This window comes from Antechinus flavipes, chromosome 5, assembly GCF_016432865.1.
Source record: "Antechinus flavipes isolate AdamAnt ecotype Samford, QLD, Australia chromosome 5, AdamAnt_v2, whole genome shotgun sequence".
Taxonomy (NCBI): Eukaryota; Metazoa; Chordata; class Mammalia; order Dasyuromorphia; family Dasyuridae; genus Antechinus; species Antechinus flavipes.
In genome coordinates this window covers 203,044,088-203,066,896 of record NC_067402.1, presented here as the reverse complement: position 1 = coordinate 203,066,896, position 22,809 = coordinate 203,044,088, and the positions used below count along the sequence as shown (strand labels likewise).

General features: G+C 33.1%; 1 protein-coding gene across 7 annotated transcripts in view; it reads right to left on the bottom strand.

Annotated features, from left to right (window-relative positions):
* Positions 1 to 22,809, bottom strand: part of KIF21A (kinesin family member 21A) — a 161,958-nt gene that overhangs the window by 100,782 nt on the left and 38,367 nt on the right. For all 7 annotated transcript variants that reach the window (XM_052000181.1, XM_052000184.1, XM_052000182.1 and 4 more), the window contains exons 2-3: positions 2,312 to 2,534; positions 1,985 to 2,167 (exon numbers count right to left, since the gene is read on the bottom strand). In XM_052000181.1, the coding sequence (XP_051856141.1) occupies positions 1,985 to 2,167; positions 2,312 to 2,534 (406 nt within the window). The remainder of the gene's footprint in view (positions 1 to 1,984; positions 2,168 to 2,311; positions 2,535 to 22,809) is intronic.

Genomic DNA, 22,809 nt, shown 5'->3' with positions numbered 1-22,809 from the left:
TTTTATTTCCCAGCATGACTCATATAAAAATGTGTCAACAATGAAGGTACACCTATAATTTATATCAAATTGCCTGCTAGCATGGAGAGGGAGCAAGTAAGGGAAGGAGGGAGAAAAAATTTGGAATTCAAAATCTTAGAAAAAACGAATGATGAAAACTATCTTTACATTTAATTGGGCAAATAATATACTATTGAAATAAAATTTAAAAAATAAAGAGATCAGGATATTCTAGATATGAAATGTTACTTGAACTTTCAGATAAGGTCACTGCCCAAATGAATACTAACAAATTGTACGATACAACAATACTACAATTCTTTAACAAATTTTCCTCCCAAATACCTAAAGTGAATTCCATTTTAAAATTTCTATTTTTTTCAATGAACAAGGAACTACCTTTTCTCCTTCTATCACTATAACTCTCTCTGCTTTTCTTATATGAGAATTAAAGATAAAAGTCTCCCTCCTTCCCCATTGCAAACATATAATGAAAAAAAAGAAATTTGCAAATTCTCATTCTGGATTTTTAAATCCTTCACACCTTTCTATGGGGAAGGAGACAACATGTTTTATCATGTGCTCTGGCATTGTGATAGATCATTATGCTTAAAAGTTCTTAATTTTCCAAGACAATCCCAATAGACTTTGAACAGAAAATATCATCAGCATTCATTAAAAGAATTATGGAAACTGAATGCTTTGTTCATTTCTTTTTTCTGTTTTTTTTTTCTCTCACATGGTTTTTCCTTTTTGTCTTCATTTTTCTCTCCCAACATGATTCATAAAGCAATGCGCATTAAAAGCCAATTGATTTTTTAAAAAATGAAAAATTTTAAAGAGTTCTTAATTCTTTCAAAGATGTTTAATTTATTCTGATTCTGTTCACTTTAGTTCACATCAATTAGTACAAGTCTTCCTAGATTTCTTTATTATCATCCCTTTTTATCACCATTCTTACAATAAAATAATATTTCATCAAATTTACATATTCTAACTTGTTCAGCCATTCCAATTTATGAATATAGCCTCAGATTCTCATTCTTTGCTACATCAATATATCTTAGTTAAGAGTTTGTTTTGCTTATTAGCACCAATTCTTCCCAACTTAACCTACCCTTCTTCTAAATCCCCTTTCTTCCTTCTTCCCTTTTCTATTTCCCTGTGTATGCATTTGTATTTTTTCCTATTTATCCAGTTCAGAAAAGAATGTGAAGTCCGTATGTCAGTCGCTCATTCTTATCTCCTCCTCCTTTTTGTATAGATAGCTACACTAATTAAATTACTAGTAACTACATGAAAATTACATGAGGAAAATATTCTGAAATCAGTGCTAATTATTCTTGTCTGGTATAAACATTTATTAAGCTTTTTATTCATTAATTGTAGTATAGTTTTCTTATCAGAATGAGTTAGGCATTTAGATCATAGAACTATCAATGTATAAAATTAAACACACACAAAAGGTTTTCACAAAAGATAAAATACATGTCAAAATAGCATCGTAATATAAGCATATATTTAGTAAACACAAAGAAACAGCTCTTCTGACTTTTGATGAAAGATACTACTAAACTATGAGTGCAGAATGATGCATACATTTGCACTTTATTTTTCTTGTTGTAGGTGGGGGAAAGAGGATGACACAATTAATATGGAAATAAGACTTCACATCTATAACTGATATGTTGTTTGTCTTCTCAATGGATCTGGAAAGGGCTAGAGGGAAGCAAAGAGTCTGAAACTGAAAATTTTTAAAAATCAATGTTAAAAATGCATAACTTTTTTAGAAGGAAAACGAAATACCTTTTTAAAATATAATTTCAAAAATCAGTACCATTTTAAAAAGAATAGATGTTCTAAAAACAGTCTTAATGTCATTCCATGTTTTTAAATTGTCATACATAAAAAAAATCAATAATTCCTCCTGAGACATTTAATTGAAAAAAGTTTTTAAAAAGTTGAGAGAATAATTAAATATTACCTCTAAGAACTGAGAATTAACTTTAAAATCGGGAGGTGGAATTCCATTTTTAATAGCAACTTCTTTTTTTTCTTCAATACACTTAAAAAGATGCTTAACAGCACGAGAAATAATACCCTGTTCTTCTTCAATTATATTGACATCAAATCCTGTTCCCATAGTATATGTTTTGCCAGCTCCAGTCTAAATATAAGAAAATAGAAACATGAACAAACTTGCCAAAAAAGACCATTTCAAGAATATCAATAAAATTGCTACTAAACTAGCACTTCTGTTAAGGATTGGCTTGATTTATTTTCTCACCATTAGTTGTGATATGCTACTTACTTGTCCATAAGCAAAAACTGTAGCATTGTAGCCTTCAAAACAACCTTCAATTAATTTTTCTATACATTGTGTGTAGATCTGTTCTTGCTGAGATTCAATATCAAACACGTAGTCAAAGGTAAAAGCTTTATCTTTTCCTAGAAACACTTGAGGTTCACCTGGTGTGACAGAAGTACAAATATGGCATCCTTCAATTTTTTCTTTTGCAAGCTGAGGTCGAATTCTGTGAAAAATAAACATATATAAATAAGATGATTGGGTTTTCATTGGCTTAGGATCTTATGCTTAGTTGTCAAGAGAAGAAGTACAGCTAACACCAGCTCCACCAAAAGAAGCAGCAAAAAATGTTAGTCTAGAGTAGTATAATCACAGTTAGCTACTATATTTACTTTGGCCACAAAAGACAAAGTGACCTCAACTTCAAAAACTAACTACTGGAATAAAGAAGTAATAACTTGCTAAAGAAAGATCTTGATTTTCCAAATTATCTGTAATTCCCAATTACAAATTCAAAACATGCTAAAGATGCTGAAGGAGTGGTAAGGAATTGTTCATTCAAAGTAAATATGAAAAAGTTGTTGACAACTTGAAAAAATTGAAAACTTGAAAAATTGTCTCTGGGCAATGAGTATTCCCAGTTTTGTAGCACCAATGTTCCAAATGTTTCTTACAATATCAGATGTCAGATGTTTCTGACTAATTAGTCATAGAATTGTTTCCACAAAGTTTGATTAAAGATGACATGGAATAGGAAACTTCTTAAGAAAAAAAAAGGAAAATGTACTAATTATAGATTATGTGTCATATGGAAATCAAAGTTTATTTTAATTTTATATAGTTAACTTTGCCTTAACTATTGAATAAATATCTTTTGATTAAAAAAATTAATTGTATAAAAATTATATAACATTGTATATAAAATAATATAATATTAAAATTGTATTAAAATTAATTATATAAATATACTGTGTGAATTATCTAAATATCACTTGATGTGAACCCTAAATTAGCCTTTTCCCAGGAATTGCTAAAACTAGCCCATCCTCTTCCTTTATTAATAATCGGGTCAGTTCTCCCAGACTATTCACTTAGTATATAATGATTAGAGGCTGAAACTGTTAATCAGACTCTATTGTCTCAATTATGTGAGACTGAAACTCTTAATCAGATCAGCCTCTCTGAAACTGTCTTGATAGCATATCTGGAGATAATTTAGGGACCTGGTCAGCCAGGTGGATGGGCTCCTCCTTAATTCCTCCCTGCTCTCTCCCCAACTCCTCCCCTTCCTTCTTATATCCTCCCACTCTCTAGAGACTTTAAAAAGCTGTGTCTCTCTCCAAAGCAAAAAGGGAGTAAGGCAGAAAAAGAGAAAGGAAAGGAAGGAAGGAGGAAGGAAAATAATGAGGAAGGGAGTGAAGGAAAAATAAAGGAAAGGAGGAAGGAAAGAAGAAAGGAAGGAAAAGAGGGAAAATGGGGAGGGAGAGAGGAAGGAAGGAGGGAAGGAAGGAGGGGAAAAAAGAAGGAAAGAAGGAAGAAAGGGAAGAAGGAAGGAAGGAGGGAGGGAAAGAGGGAAGGAAAGAAGGAAGGTGGGAAGGAAAAGAGGGAAGGAGGGAGGGAAAGAAGGAAGGAGGGAGGGAAAGAGGGAAGGAATGAAGGAGGGAAGGAGGGAAGCAAGGAAGGAAGCTGTGTTGTTGCCATGGTCACTTCCTTCCTTTGGGTCAGTCTGTCATGACATTTAGTCCCATGGTCTCATTCCCCTCCTCCTCCCTCAATGCTCCCTGGTGTTCCTCCTAACCTCACTACTCCTCTTTACAACTCTTTTAGTGTGCTAAGTCCTTTATTCTGCCAGCTAAGGTTATGCCCCAACCTTATGGGGTGCTCCCTTTCTACTGGATATTTCTAAATTCCAATAAGGAACTTGACTTTCATATACTCTCCCACTCTATTTCACATTTACCATTCCTGGTGTCTCTTATTCTTTCATTTTATCTGTAATCTCTTCTCCTAAATAAACCTACCTTTTGCCAAAGAGAATGGCCATTGTGAATTCTTCACATCCCTGAACCCCAACACTTGGTGCTTCTCTTAAATCACAGTGCTACATCATTTGCTACATCAATCACATCAGTAATAGCATTGCACCAGGGATCCAACTGGCCACTCCCAGTTGGGAAATATGTCTCCCTCACCTCTTTCTTCCTTCCTTTTTTGTTTCCTTCTTTCTTTCTTTCCTTTTTCTCTTTTTCCTCCGTACACATGGGGAATCATGTCCTTACCTGCAGGTGCTCTGACCAAAGGAATCTAAATTTTCATCTCTAAAACACAGCAAGATATCTTGGGATTTGTGGACTGGATGTCTGACCAATAATGGGTTCATCATATTGATTTGGAAGGTTCAGAGAAAGTATAAATAGCATTTTCTTCTGTTCTGGCCAGAAACCCTAAGAATCTTCCCCTCCAGGTTAATTTTTTGACCATTTTGCCTCATTTCTTTCTTACAAAGCCTAAATCACTAAATGGGCAAACTGAGACTTGGGAAAGACCTTAGCTCAGAAAAGTCAAGACCTCATAGCATTCCAGATCATCTCCACTCATCCAGACCTGTATCTTGCCACAAGACCCAGATGGCTCCAGGGGAAAGGAGGAGGTTAGTGACTCTGCACAGCCCTCCCTCACTTAAAACCCAATTCACTAGCAAATCATAACAGCTCTTTCTTGATGTCATAGAACTCTAGAAAAAAGGACAAACAACAAGGGAAAAGCTTAGTCATTAACACAAAAAAGAATTAAGATTCTTCTGTTGTTATTTCCTTTTGTTGTAGTCATGGTGTACTTCTCTAACCATTAATTCATATTGATGCCATAATTTTCTTAATCTTCCTTTTCCTATTTTCTTATAGCACTGTAATTTTCTATTACATTCATGTACAGCAATTGATTTAGCCCCCAAGAAGTCAAACAAGCATTTATTGATAGGCTTCTAGTTATTTGCTATTAGAAAAAGTACTGTTCTAAATATTTTAGTGTATTTTCAACTTTTCTTAATTTCAATTCCCCTTCTCAATACTATTAGCTACCATCATCCTTATTCACTTTAACACTATCCCTCTAACATCTCATTTTATATAGGCTCATTCCTTGTGTGGTGTCCTCCAAAACTCTTGCTTTGGAATTAATAAATATCCTTTTGTTTCAGATATCTTCCTTTAATGTTCATCATTTGACACTCACACAGGCCTAATTCCTCATATCTCCTTTCACTCTAAATCACTGTTCTCACAGGGGAATCAGAATACTCTTTAACCTCCCTTGCTACCTCCAGTCTCCCTCTACAACTATTATTCAACAAATTCCTCTCTTTTGACATTCCATTTATCTGTATTTATCACTTAATCCAGATCCTAGTAACTGATTTCTAATGGCTCCCAGATCATGTTCCTTCCTCTCTCACTACTAACTCACAATCTCCATTCCAAGGCCTTTCTTTATTCAAGGGGATAAACTTAGTTGCTTAATCTACTCATCTCCCAAGACTTAACCCTTTCATTACTCTCCCTCCACAAAGGAGGTCACATACGTAACATTACAAATGTGATAGATATGATCGCAAATTCTGCAATTATAAAAGATCATAAATTCTGAATTATTTTATTCTACCATAATCTCCTATCTTTCTATGTTTTCTTTCTCTTAAACCTATTCTTCATTCTCACAATGATCTCTATACTTTATAAGCACTCCATTATAGACCTAGTTCAACTTTATTTTCTCAAATACCTTGCTTCCTTGCTTTAATACAGTCAATTACTAAATTACTCTGCCATCCACATTTCCTAGCCTTACTCACTTTTAGCTGAATAGAACTACGGCCTTCTTTTCAAATTTAAAATCTTGTTTGGTATTCAACGCCTTTCATCAAAGCCTCTCATCTTCCTAGTTTTTTTCTATTTTATATGTCCACCACAGTTCCACTGATACCAGCTTTATTGCTATTCTGGGAACAATACAACTCCATCTTCTGACTCCAAGCATTTTCACTGGCTGTCCTTCCTCCATGGAATGCTCTCCTCTCTCATCCTACAAATATCAGATAAAACCCCATTTTCTACAGGAAGCCTTTCATAATCCCTCTTAATTCTAGTACTTTCACTCTGTTGATTATTTCCCCCTTTATCCTATATTTTGTTATTTTGTACATACTAGTTCACATGTTGTCTTTCCCATTAGCTTGTCCCCAGCCCCATCAAGGGAAAGGAGTATTTTTTGCTTTTCTTTGTTTCTTTAGCCCTTATAACATGGCACAGAGTAGACACACATAAAATGCAAATTGACAGACTGATTTACCAGAGCATACACAAATATTCCCTGTCTGCTTTTAATCCAAACAAAAGAGGGGTTGGGATGAGAACTTGTTTCTTGTTCATTATTTATTAACTGAGTCTCTAAGCCCTAAATCTCTTTGCTAGCTGCTGAACTAGAAAATCTGATGACTCAGATGTCACATCTGGTAGAAAAAGAGATTGGTTTCTGACAGGCAGTCAGAACTGTTCTCTGAAATATAATTATGTTGTGATAAGACCACGTGACTGTAGTATCAGGAAGTAGGAAAGAAAGCTCCTTCATTTTCCTAGAAAAAATGAATAGACATGATAATTGTGGAAATATGTATAGAAGAACTGTACAAATTTAACATATATTGGATTACTTGCCATCTAGGGGAGGAGGTAAAGGGGAAGGGAGGAAGAAAAAATTTGGGACACAAGATTTTGCAAGGGTGAATCTCGAAAACTATCTATGCATGTGTTTTGAAAAAAAAAAAAAAAGCTTTAATTAGAAAATGGACAGGCTGGGGGTTCCCAAGATCCCACACTTTCTACACAGTCTTAATTAATAGGTCTTGTACCAAGGACCACCTAACTGCTTCTGCTTTTTCTTTTTTGTGTTTAGTAATTGACATCAAAAAGCCCTAGAAGGTCCTGAAATGCTTTTGACAGGGGCAGTTTCTACCACAATTAAAGTGGGTAGAAATAGCAAGATTAGATTTTCAACTAGAAAAGCATCATCATCAAAGGGATGGAGAAACAGAAAAATCAGACATGGTATGTGATTGGACAAAGAGCCAAAGTAAAATTGAACTGTGAAATAATTTTACTTAATTAGCTGCCTCCTAGCATACTACAGTAGTATTTATTATCAGTCACTAAATTCTGTTCCCTTGGCTAAGTGAGAATGAATTTTCTGTTCTATATCCAATTCAAATTTGTACGCTGGGTACCTAATTCATATTTGTTTTACCGACTCCACTTTTTGGTAAACATGAGACAAGAGGCAAAAATTTATTTGTCTCCCATAGCCAAGGAAGAGGTGACTAATAAATGTGAGAGGAGGAAATGTGACTGGGGAGTTTGATCCCTGAGCAAAGTACGGCAAAGTAACATCAAAGAGGGATAAGTATCTTCAGCATCTGTGAAATCCAGTAATAGTTACCTCTCTAGCTCTATGCAAGATGTGAGAGAACTCAACAAGTTTTTGTGGGATTGATAAAAATCAAATCTGAGTGCTTAATTACTTTTCTGGAACTCCTTACATGGTTAAGTTTTACTTGACTATTTTTGTTCTTTTTTTTTTCCTTTTTGAATTGACCTTTCTTAGCCTATTATTGGAACTCTCTTAGGATTGCTCTTACAGTAGAGGGAATCTATTGGGGAAATTTGGGGTGTTTTATGGTATGAAATACAGAGGAAACTATCTGGAGAAAAAGTATACCTTGTGTGTGAAAAACAAACACAGAGATTTTGCAAAGACCTTCCTCCTTGCTACCTACTCTATATTTACTAACAACACAAAGAACACTCTGATAAATAAAGGTTATGGTTCTTAATATGAATGTTATTAGGTGACCTTATGCCTTATCTTGCCAATACCCAGATCTGTAAGTTACTTTCCAGTTCTTTACCATGCTGCCTGCAAGTTGACCATAATTCTCTTTCTCCCACTGTAACTTAGATTCCTCCCCTGGGTTCTGATGTTAATTTTAACCTCTTCTTGTCTCAAATCAGGTCTCCAAATCACTTCTCATTATCAGGGGTATCAAACCCAAAACTCTTCCAAGTGCAGATAAATTTAAAATATGCAAAACAGAGATAATGCTAATATTGTTTTCTAGTCTAATTCACAGACCATAGGGATCTTTAATGTATGATTCTTGTTTCCATTTGAATTTGACACCACTGATCTATAAAACATGTGGCCCATTCCAATATGATCATTAGAATGTAAGGTAAGGATAATTTTGACTATTTGTATTTGTATTCCCAGTGCCCCCCCAAAATGCCTTAAATATAGTATCCACTTATTATGGATCAAATCACAGACCATCTCAGAGAAAACTTAACAATTCTTAAAATTAAAAAAAAATTAACAATGAATGAAACATTTTATAGATGTATTTATTATTTACATATTTATGTTTTATTTAGTTATTATAATTTATTTAAATTTATTATCAAAGCTAATTCCATTTCAACTTAATATACCAAATAATAACCTTAGGAAAAGATATCATTCCAGAATGTCTTTGATTTAATTTTATAACTTATACTCAATAGTCTATTTTCCTTGCTAATGAAGGCGAATATTTAGAAAGATCACTAATCAACTATTTCATGTCATCAAAATCTAAAGACTCCTTAAGAATTACCAAGGTAGATACTCCACTTCAAGGAGGTAAAAAACTGCCAGTGTTCTAATCATGTAACACTCTTGCAATTCATCTAGGGTCAGAATAAAGGAGATAGAATCTCAGAAATGGACATCGTAAGATGGTTGCATTTGAAAAGTTAAAGATTTAGGTTACTAAAGAGATACAGTTTTAAACCAATTGAAACCTCCCATAAATTGTATATAAATCAGGAATTCTCAGCTGAACCAATTCAAACTAATTTAACCAAATTAAACTAGAAAGTTTGAAAACTAACTTGCCATAAGTCTAAATTGCAATCATGAAGTCTGAGGTCATGAATTGTCAAAACATACCAATCCTTAAGTTAAAGTAAGTAGTGGAAAAAAGCATGTATAGCACCAAGAGGAACACAAATGGATATCACGAAAGTGAAAACAGAAGGCAGACAAAAAGGAAAACGAAAATACATACTCACATGTATATGTGCCAAGTATAATTAAGTATATGGGGAATATAAAATGAAAGTTTAGGGAAAAAAGAAGAGTGCAACTTTTTCAGCCGTTGCCTCTTTTTAGAGTTTTAGGACTTAAGGGATAACCTTAACAATATCTAGGTTGTTTTAATAACACAAGGTATTCTCTAGTAACAGTAAAAAAAAAAAACAAACAAACAAAAAAAAAACCCCACAACCTTCCTAGGAAAACTCCAATTAAGGAGTAGGAATTACTGTCCTTACTTGCAATGAGCAAATAGACTATGTCCCTACTGATAGTCCAGTTTTTAACAATTTAAAAGTTAAAACAGTTAATATTTAGGGAAATCATTAGCACATATAAAGTGTACTTTTGGACTCCACAGACATCATTATGCTTGCTTTACTCCTTTGTTTTTTATTTGTTTATATTCTTTATTAATCCAGACTTGCTATTTGATTACTTTGGGAAATTCTGGGTATAGATACTATTTCTACTGATTTAACTTCAAAATTTGACTATAACTTAACCATCTTTTAGAGAGTTGCCTGGGGCTATCAATAGGTTACAACGTGGTCAACATTACATAGCCAGTATGTATCAGAGGCAATACTTATAACAGGATCTTCCTAACTCCAAAGTCTGATTTCTGCACTATAAATTATTTTACATCTTTTGCTATGAAAACTATCTGATGATTTGGGCTGGAGAAAGGGAAGATCCTTCAGATATGCTGAATTCCCATCAGTTACCAAGTTGTCAAATCAGACATAATCTGATACACCTGGCTCATAATCAAAGACAGCTTCATAGGTTAATACTTTCTAAAAGGAATAGGTGATTTTTCTAAAAGATCCATTTATTAACAGGGACAATAGATTAGACTATACAATTTTATTTCCAAACATAACATACCATTCAAAAACCTGAACATTTTTTCTCCATTAAGCAATATATTATATCTTCATCTCAGAAAGTTTTAATTTAATTTTCAGATCAATATAAAGTACAATAAACTTGTAATAATTAGAATTTTTGTACTAATCCTATTGATTGTGTTCTAGTTACATACTACTTGATAACAAATTTCAGAATAGAATAAAAATAGAATAGAATAGAATTCTAACAGAATAAAAATAACTAGAATAAAATAGAATAAATAATAGAACAAAAAGCTATACAAAAACCTGTCACTCTCCCATTAAATGAAATTAAATTGCTTCCATCCTTTTCAATAAATATTTATTAAGCACATTGATAAAATATTTATGTGCAAGGTGTTACAACAGCTGAATACTTAACTGTACAATTTTTTCTTCACAAATTACAATCTATAAGTGATAGGGACTTGTTGCTTCTCTAAATGTCTAAATACTTAATAATTTCTATTCTTGTCAAATAGTATCCTGACATCCAAAAATTTTTCTAAATTATAATTAGTGAATAAACAATATTATCAAATTACTACTTAACTTTGCTCTACATTAGTTCGTGGAAGTCTTCAGTTTCTCTGTAACTATCCTTTTTATCATTTCTTAAAGTACAATAATATTCCACTATAATCTTATACACCACAATTTGTTTAGCCATTCCCCAAAAAAAGCCAGCCCCAAAAACAACTGTTGAAACTATTTTTGCATATATAAGTCCTTTCTTTGATGTCTTTGTGGAAACACAGTAATAATACAGGTGGATCTTGAAAAACTATGAACAATTTGATATCTTTCAGAGAATAGTTCCAAACTACCCTACGGAAAGGATGTACCAATTTATAGCTGTTTTCCCACAGCCCCTCTAACATTTGTCATTTTCTTCTTCTGTTGTCATGGTCAGTCTGATAGGTATAAAGCAAATCTTCAGAGTTGTTTAATTTGCATATGTCTAATTATTAAATATTTTGGAGCATTTTTTAAAACCATGCTTCTTGATAACTTGGATTTCTCCCCTTACAAACTGTCTCATATTATTTTTCCTAAGGATTCTTATATCCTCATATCTGTTTCATATCCTTTGACCACTCATCAATTACCAAATTTACAATATTACATTACTATTAAATTTCTCAGGGAGGTAGATGAACAATCCTCCTTGTTTCAATAAATGTAGTTTTCTATAATACTTTACTATAATTATTTTCTTTATTGTAATTACCTTGCATCTGCATTAAAATCTTACTCTTGAGTGGAAACAGTTCCGAGTTCTCAATGATTATGAAAGTAGAACACAAGCTTTAACAGATAATAAAAAGCTTGTGCAGTACATCCACAAGGAAGGACTGAATATGTTTATCCTTTGAGGACCAACACATTTAAATCCTAAGAAGCTAAAGGAAGGATCATCTTTCTAAGCGACTGAGGTTAATTAGAAAAATAGCTCATAGGAGGTAAGTAAGATGCAGAACTGAGTGGTTAGGATATTTAAGGAGGATCAATATTTATGCTGAAGTCTCCTAGGGCATAAGAGCAGAAGTTGAGGACAGAAAAATTATGAAACAGATGTGAACCAGGTATGAAAAATGAACTCATTAAGGAAAAAAGGAAAATGATCTGGAGTTCTATGGCAATAGCTATCAAGATTTTGGTTGGATGAGGACATGGATAGCATGACCTACTAAATGAGGAGAAGGTACTGAGATCCATATACATCAGACTGAAAACAGGGTTGAGAGACAGTGAAGAGTCAAAGATCAAACATGGGAGACTGGAAGGATAGTTACTCTCTACACTCTCAGGGGTCCTCAAACTGTTGGAGGGCCAGACTGTAGTAAAAACAAAAACTTTGTTTTGTGGGCCTTTAAATAAAGAAACTTCATAGCCCTGAGTGAGGAGGATAAATGTCCTCAGCTACTGCATCTGGCCTGCGGGCAGTAGTTTGAGGACCCTTGCATCTACAGTAACAAGGAAGGACCGTAATAATTGGTGGGGGGAGGCAGGGGGAGCAGGGATTTTTAAGGAAAAGATAATTATTTCAGTTTTAGATATGCTGGATTTAAGTCTATTGATCCAGTTGGAGATGTCCGAAAGGCAAGTGCAGATGTGTGATTGGAGGTCAGTGGAGAAGTAAAGGCAAGATAGATACATTTAAAAATTGTCAGCATAGAAACAATTAAATCCATAAAAACTAGTGATATCACAATGTGAAATTGTAATGGAGGAGAAAAGAAGAGAGTATCCTATGGAATACCTACAGTTAGAGGGACTAAGAATCCAGCAAAGAAAGCAATCAGATAGGTAAAAGAGAATCAGCAGAGAGTGGTGTCCCAAAAATCTAGAGAGAAAAGAGTATGAAAGAGGAAATGTCCACCATGTCAACAGTGACAGAAAGATCAAAGAGAATGAGAAGAAAAGGCCCCTAGATTTGGCAAAGAGCATTCATTGTAACTTTGGAGAGAGCAGTTTTCTTAGAATGATGAAGATGGAAGCTGAATTATGGGGGAATAAGAACAGAAGGAGAGAAGAGAAAATGAAGGCACTTAATATACTGAATTTTTTCAAGTAACCACAAAGTGCAAGAGAGGAACAGGACACTAAGAAGGGATGAAAAAGATTTTGGAAGCTCTGATGTGGAGGATGGGATTATGAGCTGGGAAAGAAAGTGGAGTAGAATTACCTAACTCTGTGAAGGCCCAGTTAAGGTTATGAGGGGAAAAAAGAAGGCAATCATATATCTCTACCACCATGGGTAGAAAATGTTTTCTTAAACAGATAGCGTCAATTACAAGAAATAAAATAGGGAGTTTTGATTACCTGAAACTTAATGCACCTGGGGTTAAGAATGAAGTAGTCAAATTTCTCTGATAAAGGCTCAGTATACAAGTTATATAAATCAAAGCTTCCTAAACTATGGGTGCCAAAAAATCTGGCAACAGTAAAAAGTTTCTGAATGCAATAACCAAAAGTTAACTCAAAATTCAAAATGGATAGTTTAATTTATACAGAAGAAATAAAAAATATTGATGGCCAAGTACTGCCAAAATACTGATGTTAGAGTCTTCACCAGCAGGTTGTAGTATACCTAAATTGACAAGAAAAAGAAATATATCAAATAATATTTGTAATGTGAATTTACTTCTAATAATGATGATGGTGTAGAAAAATCTCATTTAATTTATAATGAAGTTTTGGCTGTAGAGAGCATGAAATCAGCCAAACTAAAATGTCACCAAGCATTCAACATACTGGAAAAAGAAAAGGAAAAAAAAAAGAATATTTAAGTACTTTTAAAATCTTCAAATAAAGAAAAACTATGCTTTGAGAAATCTGTTGTGTCAATGGAAAGTATTTATTTGCATCTTACAAAATTTCTTATTTAATTGGAAAAACTAAAAAGTCCTATGTGATAGGAAACTTTATGCTGCCTGCCGCTATTATGTTGCTAAATTCATGAAGATGAAATTCATAAAATTCTTTTATCAAATGATACTCAAAAGAATTTCTGAAATTAATAATGACCAATGTCAGCAGCTCACTGCCAGCCTTAAGGTCAGACCAAAGTTCATCATTCAGTTGGATGAAACAGTTGATACTCTAACATGGCACCATTAGTACTTTATGTAAAATGTTTAAGAAAGAAGTATACATAGGGAATTACTGCTTTGTTGCCCTTTGGAAGAGTCACACAAAAAGGGGAAAAACATATATATATATATATATATATATCCTGAAGTCAATGTAATTTTTCACAAATGAAGATTTTTAGCAAAAAAATTTTGTTAAGAGTCTGTTCAGATGGTGCTGGGCAATGGTGGAAAAGAAAGTTGGATTTGAAGCAAAAAATAAAGCTGAGAGCAATGAAAAAATATTTTTTACTGCATTGTAACTTTCATATTAAAAGATAAGTTTTAAAAATTTACTAAAAAAAGTTAATATATTAAAGAATAAGATGGAAATGGATCTTTAGAAACTACAGATGATTTTATAATTGAAAATAACCTTCCCAAAGGCTAAACTGTAACAAGTTAAAATAGATTATCTGAAGTGCCTGAAGACAGTTTCAGAAATACTTTTCTTTCATAAACCATGCTCACTGAAATAAAAAATAAAATTTCAAGAAGAATTTGGCAAGTTCTCAAGCAATACAGATTTAAAAACTGAGTTTCCAAAAAAGTCATTAAATGAATTTTGGTTTGGGAATAGGGCAGAATTTCTAACAATTTCTGAAATGGTTCTAAACATACTTTGCATTTTGTACTACTTAAGTGAAGCAGCATTCTTAATACTGACAGTTATAAAAAGAAAATATCAACTCTGAAAAACACTGAAGATGCTGTATATTCTTCAATATCGAATATTTTACTAAAATTTTATTCTTTATGTAAAATAAACAAGCACATCCATATCATTAGGATGCAAATTTTCTTTCATCTTTAATAAAGGGTAAAATTATATGTATACAAAAGACCTGTTTTAAAATAGATTTCTTTATGATTTATTATGAGCAAAGAGAAGAATGATGGCTACTTCTAGTCTATGCACCAAGATAGAGACCTGCACTGCAATATCCAGGGTAGAAGTCTTAAGAGTAAAATGTGCTCCCTGTAGTTGCTCTACAGCAACCTTCAAAGTTGAAAACCTTCAAGTAGGTCAACAATGGCTGACTGAAGGAGCAACCTACTCAAACTTCCAACTAGAGACAATCCAAGACCAAAATACAGGTTAGGAACTTGCAAAGCTCAGATCAAGAAGACTTTTTCCAGGAGCACATCACTCTGGGAGGACTGAAACCTTCAGTTTCCCAGTTTGAACTGTAAAACTCATCTAGGCAGAAGACAAAAAAAGACAACCTCCCTTACCCCAATAAACCCAAACCTTTGACCTAAATAAAGTACAAAGTCAAAGAGGAGAATGTAAGTATGAGCAAAAAAAAAAAAATCCCACCACAAAGAAATCATATGAATAAAATTACAAGTACATCTAAATAATTGAAGAAATATTAATTTCTCATGACAATACTACTCAAATTGATTTAATTATTTTACACCATAACAATCAAACTACTGAAGGAATACTTTTGAAAACTTGAAAAAATGACAATGAAATTCATCTGGAGGAACAAATGAGTAAGACTATCAAATAGTCTTAAAAAGTAAATAACAAAAAGTGAAAAGGAAGAGAGCTTGGTGATAACTAGTCTCATACTATAGTACAAAGTTAAAATCATTAGAATAATTTGATACTAGATATTATACAGAAGCAAAGACACCTAGTAGCCTAACCTTTGATAAATTCAAAGATAATAGCTATTGGGGACAGAACTCACAATTCAACAAAAACTGCTGGGAAAGTTGGAAAGCAGTCTGCAAGATTCTGTTACTGTTGTTGAGTCATTTCAGTCACATTCAATTCTCCATGACCCCATTCAGGATTTTCTTGGCTAAAATACTGGAATTGTTGGCCATTTCCTTCTCCAGCTCAAATTTACAGTTGGGGAACTGAGACAAAGTTAACTGACTTGTCCAGGGTCACAGAGCTAATAGTGCTTGAGGTTAGATTTGAATGCGGATCTTTCTGACTCTAGGGTCAGTGCTCTATTCCCTGAATCACTGAGTTAGCCCGGTTTATTCTAGGTATAGACCAAATTCTGATATCTTATACCCAATCAAGCTCTAAATGGGTACATGATTTACACATAAAGGGTGATATCATAAACAAATCTGAATATGGAAGAAATTTCATCTGTCTGAATAGATGAAGATGACTAGACAAGAGATAAAAAATTTCACAGGAGGTAAAATGAACAATTGTGTTTATATAAAATTTAAAAGTTTATGCACAAACAAATCAATGCAACTAAAATTAGAATCAATGTGGGAAGGTGAGGAAAAAATCTTTGCAACAGCTTTCTCTAATGAAGGTCTCCTTCTAAGATAAAGGGAAGTGATTCTAAGGGATAAGCAATTGACTCAATTCCCCAGTTGATAAATTTTCAAAGAATATGTATAAATAGGCAGTTTTTAAAAGAAGAAATCCAAGCTATCACTAATCATATGAAAAAATAAATCACTGATAATTAGAGAAATACAAATTAAGACAGCTCTGAAATGCTACTTCATACCCATCAGATTGACAAAGTTGACAAGGGGGGGAAAGAAATGGTGGGAGTGTTATGAGAAAAACGGATACTCTGTTCAATGAACAATGAAAAACATACTCATCAACTGGAGTCAGTAACTAGTTGTCCTTTTTTTTAAAAGAAAAGTCAGCTATTGATGAGAAAAGTAACTATCTGAATTGAATAAAACTAATAACAAGTATCTCTGATAAAAGCTTCATTTCTCAAATACATAATTTATAAGAATACAGGTCATTCTCCAATTGACAAATTGTCAAAGTATATGAATAGGCCATTGCCAGATGAAAAAAATCAGTTTGTCATTTGAAAAAAAAGTTTTAAATCATTATTGATGAGAAAAATACAAATTAAAACAACTCTGAGGTGTCGCCTAATTTTATCAGATTAGCTAATAGAAGAGGAAAATGATACATGTTAGAGAGCTTGTGGGAAAATCAGGACATTTAGTAACTCACTATGAGTGAAGTTCTGAACTTATCTAACCATTCTGAGGAGCAATTTAGAACTATGCCTAAAGAGCAACCACATATATCCTTTAGGCCCAGTTTTACCCCAAAATGATTATAAAAAAAAAGAGAAAAGGACCTACATGTAGAAAAACCAACTATAGCAGCTCTTCTTCTAGCTGCTTGGAAAAATGTAATATGGAATACTATTGTGCTATAAGAAGTGAACAGGCAGATTTCAGAAAAAATCTGGAAAGGCTTACATGAACTGTTGCAATTGAAGTGAGTGAGCAAAGCCTGAAGAACAATGTACACAGTAACAATATTGTGTGATGATCGATTATGAATAACTTAGCTCTTCTCAGAAATACAATGGTCTAAGACAGTTTCAAAGGATTCAGGAGGGAAAATGCTATCTACATCTGGAGAAAGAACTGATGACGTCTAAATGTGTATAGAAGCATACTATATTCACTTTATTTTTGTTCAGGGTTCTTTTTTCTAAAACCTGTTTCCTCTTTCACAACATAACCAATTTAGAAATATATTTTACATGATTGCACCTATTATTAAATAATCTACATTAGATTGATAATTCTCAGGGAGTTAGGGAGTGGGTGGGGATGAAGGGATTGAGATAATAAAAATTAACTTTAAAAAAAAACAACAAAGTGACTAAAATAATCATCCATATCTTTTGACACAGATTCTACTGCTAGGAATATATTCCAAAGAGATAAAAAAAATTTTAAAGGGATTATATTCTCCAAAATATTAATAGCAGTAATTTTTTTTCTGGTAGCATAGAATTTAGAAACAAAGTTAACACCCACCAATTGGGAAATTGATAAGCAAAACAGGGTACATAAATTAATAAAATATTACCATACTATGAGAAATTGTAAGTGTACTGGGTCTGCAATGAACTGGAAATTGAGTGGAAGCCCATCTGTTGGGGAGTGACTGAACAAGTAGGGGTATATGAATGTAATATGTAATACTATTATGTTTTAAGAAATGATCAACAAGCAGATTTCAGAAAAGCCTTGTAAAGACTTACATGGCCTGATGCTGAGTAAAGTGAGTAAAAGTGAACCTGACAAATATGAAAATGTTTAAAATAATCGTACATATTTAAATTGAAGAATTCAAAGAAATGTATACAGATAAAAAGCAAAGTAAGCTGAGTCAATATACAAAAACACAATTACAACAATGTAAATGGAAAGAACTACAACAAAATAATTGAAACTGAGTGCTAAGAAGTTATATTGACAAATTTTAGCCTCCAAGAAGGTATAAGAGAGTATTCCTGCTTTTTTCTGGAGAATAAGATTCACATTGGACATAATGTAATTTTTTAAAATTAGGTGAACTGCTTTAATTGAATTTTTTTCCTTTTTTAACTTTTTTCTTTTTAAAATATTATTTGTTGACTTTCTGGGAAAGCGGAAGGAAAAGAATACAAAAGGAAATCTAGACAATGAAAAAAATTATATTTCTTTTTTTTTCAATTTTTTAATAAAGGTTTTTCTGATTTTAAAAAATACATCTAAAGAAAAGAGCACACAAAGTAAGGCAAAGTTACAAATATTTCCTGAACTTCCCTAAAAAAAAACAAGCAGAGGAAAATACTTACAAAAGAGATACTAAAGAAACAAAGTATCCAGTAATTAATCAGAAACCAAGGTCAAAGAATATGATGGTGAGAGTAGGTCAGAATTAAATGGATTAAATAGTAAATGAATCCTAAACCTTATGCAGTTTATTTAGTTTCATTTCTCCCCTAATCCATCCCCAAAGCAGCATTTTTATGAAAAATGTGTCTACCCCTTTTCAAAACTATTTTAAATAAATTATATATTGCTTAGTCCCTTACAATCTGATTTCAGACATTACTTATAGGCTGAAAGTCTTTTACAATTTACAAACTTTTCACTGCTAAGTCTAATGACCTTTTCTTAATTATCATCATCCTTGATTTCTCTAGCTTAAAAAAAAACAAAAAGCCAAGACCAATAAATAAGCAATCTAGCTGCTGACACAACATAGATTCTTCCACCCATATCCTATTACAAAGATTCAAATATCATCTTTTCTGACCAGTAAAGATGGCAGGGTAGGAGGAAATAGTACAGTCTCATTCTGCACCACAACGATTCCAACAAAGTTGGAGGTAAGAACAAAAAGTGATGGTGAAATATAAGGAAAAACCAACGAGGAGAAACCAGTGAGGAATCTCTGAGGAGAAACTGATTTTTGAAGTCCTAGTCATCATAGAGAGAAAGGTATGAGCCTGTGTGGTCACTATAAGGGAACCCAACCAATTGGACTTTTGGCCCAGATCGTTAACACACTAAAGAGATGTCACAGATCCAGCGCAAAGTCAGAGGCTGTACACCTAACACTGCATAATATGGTAAGGGCAGAAACAGGAACCAACTAGAAACTGTGTCATCCTGAACTGAACAACTTCAGAAGGAAGTGAATAAGGATCAGGGACATAATTCTAACACTAGGCAGTGTGGCTTCTAACACTAGGCAGTATGGCCAATAAAGGGACAGGTAAATTCAGACCTAACCCTGAGGTTGTGCAATAACTAAGGAGTAAGAAAAGACGAGTGTGTCAGTTAGTGATGTGGCGCTGACTCTGGAGGAAAGCTGTGGATTCCTCTCATGGAGCAGGATCCACTGGAGGAGACAGGGGAATGGTCACTAAGAGGGCTAGAATTTTCTTTGTCCTAATGAAGGTCTCCGGAAGGGCAAGGTTTGGGTAGGTAGAATAGGAAGTACTGACGGAGTAATGATACAGGAGACGTCTTAGTTTGGCCCTACCTCCTAAGCCATTCAAGAGGCTCATGTCATCTTGGGCATTTTCTGCAGATGACCCTGATATGGAATGTAGAATTATTGACTGTCAAAAGGATCCTGCAGAAGCACAATAATTGTAGAAATAGGTATAGAAAAATTGCACATGTTTAACATATATTGGATAACTTACCACTTAGGAGAAGGGGTGGAGGAAAGGGGGGGAGAGGGGGATTGGAACACAAGGTTTTGCAAGGATCAATGTTGAAAAATTATCCATGCAGATTTTGAAAATAAAAAGCTTTAATTTAAAAAAAAAAAAAACTATCCTGCAAAGGCCCTGACATTCCTGGAGGAGCTCCTGCTCATCACCACCACCTTCTATCAGAAGAAATATGTGACTATATTGGAGTGTAATCATCTCTTCCTTGGCCTGACATTTGTGTTGCTATTCTGATTTATCATCACAACTTTGCAAGGCAAAATACAACACACAGAGCTAGTGAAAAAAATGCTAGACAAGCAGAATTTACCTGCGTGGATGTCAGAAGCCTTTTACACTAGGTTTCTGATAGGGAGTAACTCTCAATACATGAATAACAAGAGCTTCTATGGGTAGGAGACAGAAACAGACCATGCTATGAGAAGAACAGTAGCAGGATAGGAAGGGTTGCCACATACTTACTGGTTTTTATTTCTCTTACTTTCACAGAAATAACACTTTCTCATGAACTTAATTCCAATATACTCTCCAGCAGAGTGCTTTGCTAACAGTACTTTGCCAACATAATGAAACCCTGATTTAAAAACAAAAGTGGCTGAATCCATGACATGTTTTAGTACCACACAGGAGGATGAGTACCGATTTATAGAAATGGCACAGACTCAGGACTAGATGGATTTACAAATAAATTCTACCAAACATTTAATGAACACTTTGTTCCAATAATTCATATGTATAATTACTTCTGTGGCACAATTTTAGGAAGAAGGAAAAAAATCATAGAATGAAAAATTGCCCAATATTAGAGACAAAATAGAGGAAAATATAAAGCTATTCTTATATTTTTAAATGTGAATAGATTAAACAATCCAATAAAACAAAAGAGTGAAAGATTTGATAAGAAAATTAACCACTAAAATCTATTATTTATAAGAAACATTAAAAAATAAAAAACTAAGTCTTAGAGGGGATAAAACTGAAGGAATGGAAAAAATTTTACTAAGTATCAAGTAACTCCAAAAAAAAAAAAAAAGCAGGAGTTACAATTGTGCTATGTAATAAAGCAAAAATAAACATTCAAAAAGTTTAACAGGATAAACAAAGAATTACATTGTGCTAAAAGGAACTATGGACAATAAACCAGTATCAGTATTTAAACTTAATATGCTCCAAATGCCTTAGCACCCAAATTCATTAAGGAAACATTAACTGAGCTACAAGAAGACATAGTCATAGTAGCACAGTAGTGACAGAAGATATTAATGCCCTTCTCTGTTTTGAATAAGTCTAACAAAGATTTTTAAAAGGAAAACTATGGAACTAAACAAATTGCTGAACAAAGTAGAGGTTAAAAAAAACTTATAACATTTTTAAATGAAACAAAAGGACATATACATTTCTCTGCACCATAGAACTTTTATAAAATCTGACCATGTACTGGTACATATAGGCAGAAACAGCAAATAACACACACAATTAGGGGTCACAAACAAAAGACACAGACCTAAAATGTGAATTAACAGACTAAGCAGAAGCAAGGAGGAAAGAAAAGTCCCTTTTTATTGATGATATGATAACTGACATATAAAGAGAGTTAACTAAAATTAACTGAAACAATAACTTCAGCAAATTGGAGAATGCAAAATAAAATCCACAGAAATTAGCAATATTTCTGCATTTTATCAACAAACCATAAGAGGAAGAAATAAAGAAATCCCATTTAATATAAGTTCAGAACATATAAAATATCTGATCTATCTGCCAACACACATGGTATGAATACAATTGTAAAGCACTCTTTATAGTATTACAGACAAGCTTACATAACTGGAGAAATATTAAAGACTCATGCGTAGGCCATGCCAATATGATAAAAATGGCAATGCTACTTACATGTTTGAATTCAGTGCCATAACAACCAAACTACCAAAGGATTACTTTATGGAGCAAGGGAAAAAATGATAATTAAGTTTATCTAAAAAAAAAAATTCAACAGAACTCAACAAAAAAATTTTAACTGTAGGAAGAAAGACTATCAATCTCAAACTACATCACAAAGTAATAACATCAAAATAATCTGATACTGGCTAAAAAATAGAAAGGTTGATTAATTGAACAGATAAGGTACAGAAACAATTGGAAACAGGAGAAAATTAACTTAGTAGTCTATGTTAAGTAAATCCAAAATCTTGAACTTCTAGGGTAAAAACTCATTATTCATATGAAGCTGGAAAGCAATATACCAGGCCTTAGCAGATGAAAACCTTCTGCCATAAACCATGATAGGCCCAAATGGATATATGACTCAGGTCACTCATAAACAAATTAAAGAATAGCAAAATAGTTACAATAACAGAAAGGATCACAAAGATAAAATAGCCACTTTTGATTAGTTTTTTAATATAACAAAATTAGTGCAGCTATAATTAGAAAGGAAACAGTTAATAGGGCAAGGGGGAGGGAGATGAGGAATTTTTAGGAATTTTCTCTAATAAAGATCTCATTTCTAGTTTATAAAAACAACAGATTCAAATATGAAATAAAAAGTGCTATATTTCCCCAAATGAAATACAAAGAAAAAAAATCCATACCAGCAAGTCATATGAAAAAATTATGCCAATCAACAAGAATTAGGAAAATGTAAATTTAAAGCAACACTGAGATTCTATCTTATACCCATTAGACTGGCAAGGTTGACAATAAAGAAAATGATATATGTTGGAAAAGATATGGAAAAAGAAGCCTGCTAACGAAGCTACTAATAAAGCTACAAATTGTTTCAGCTCCATTCTAGA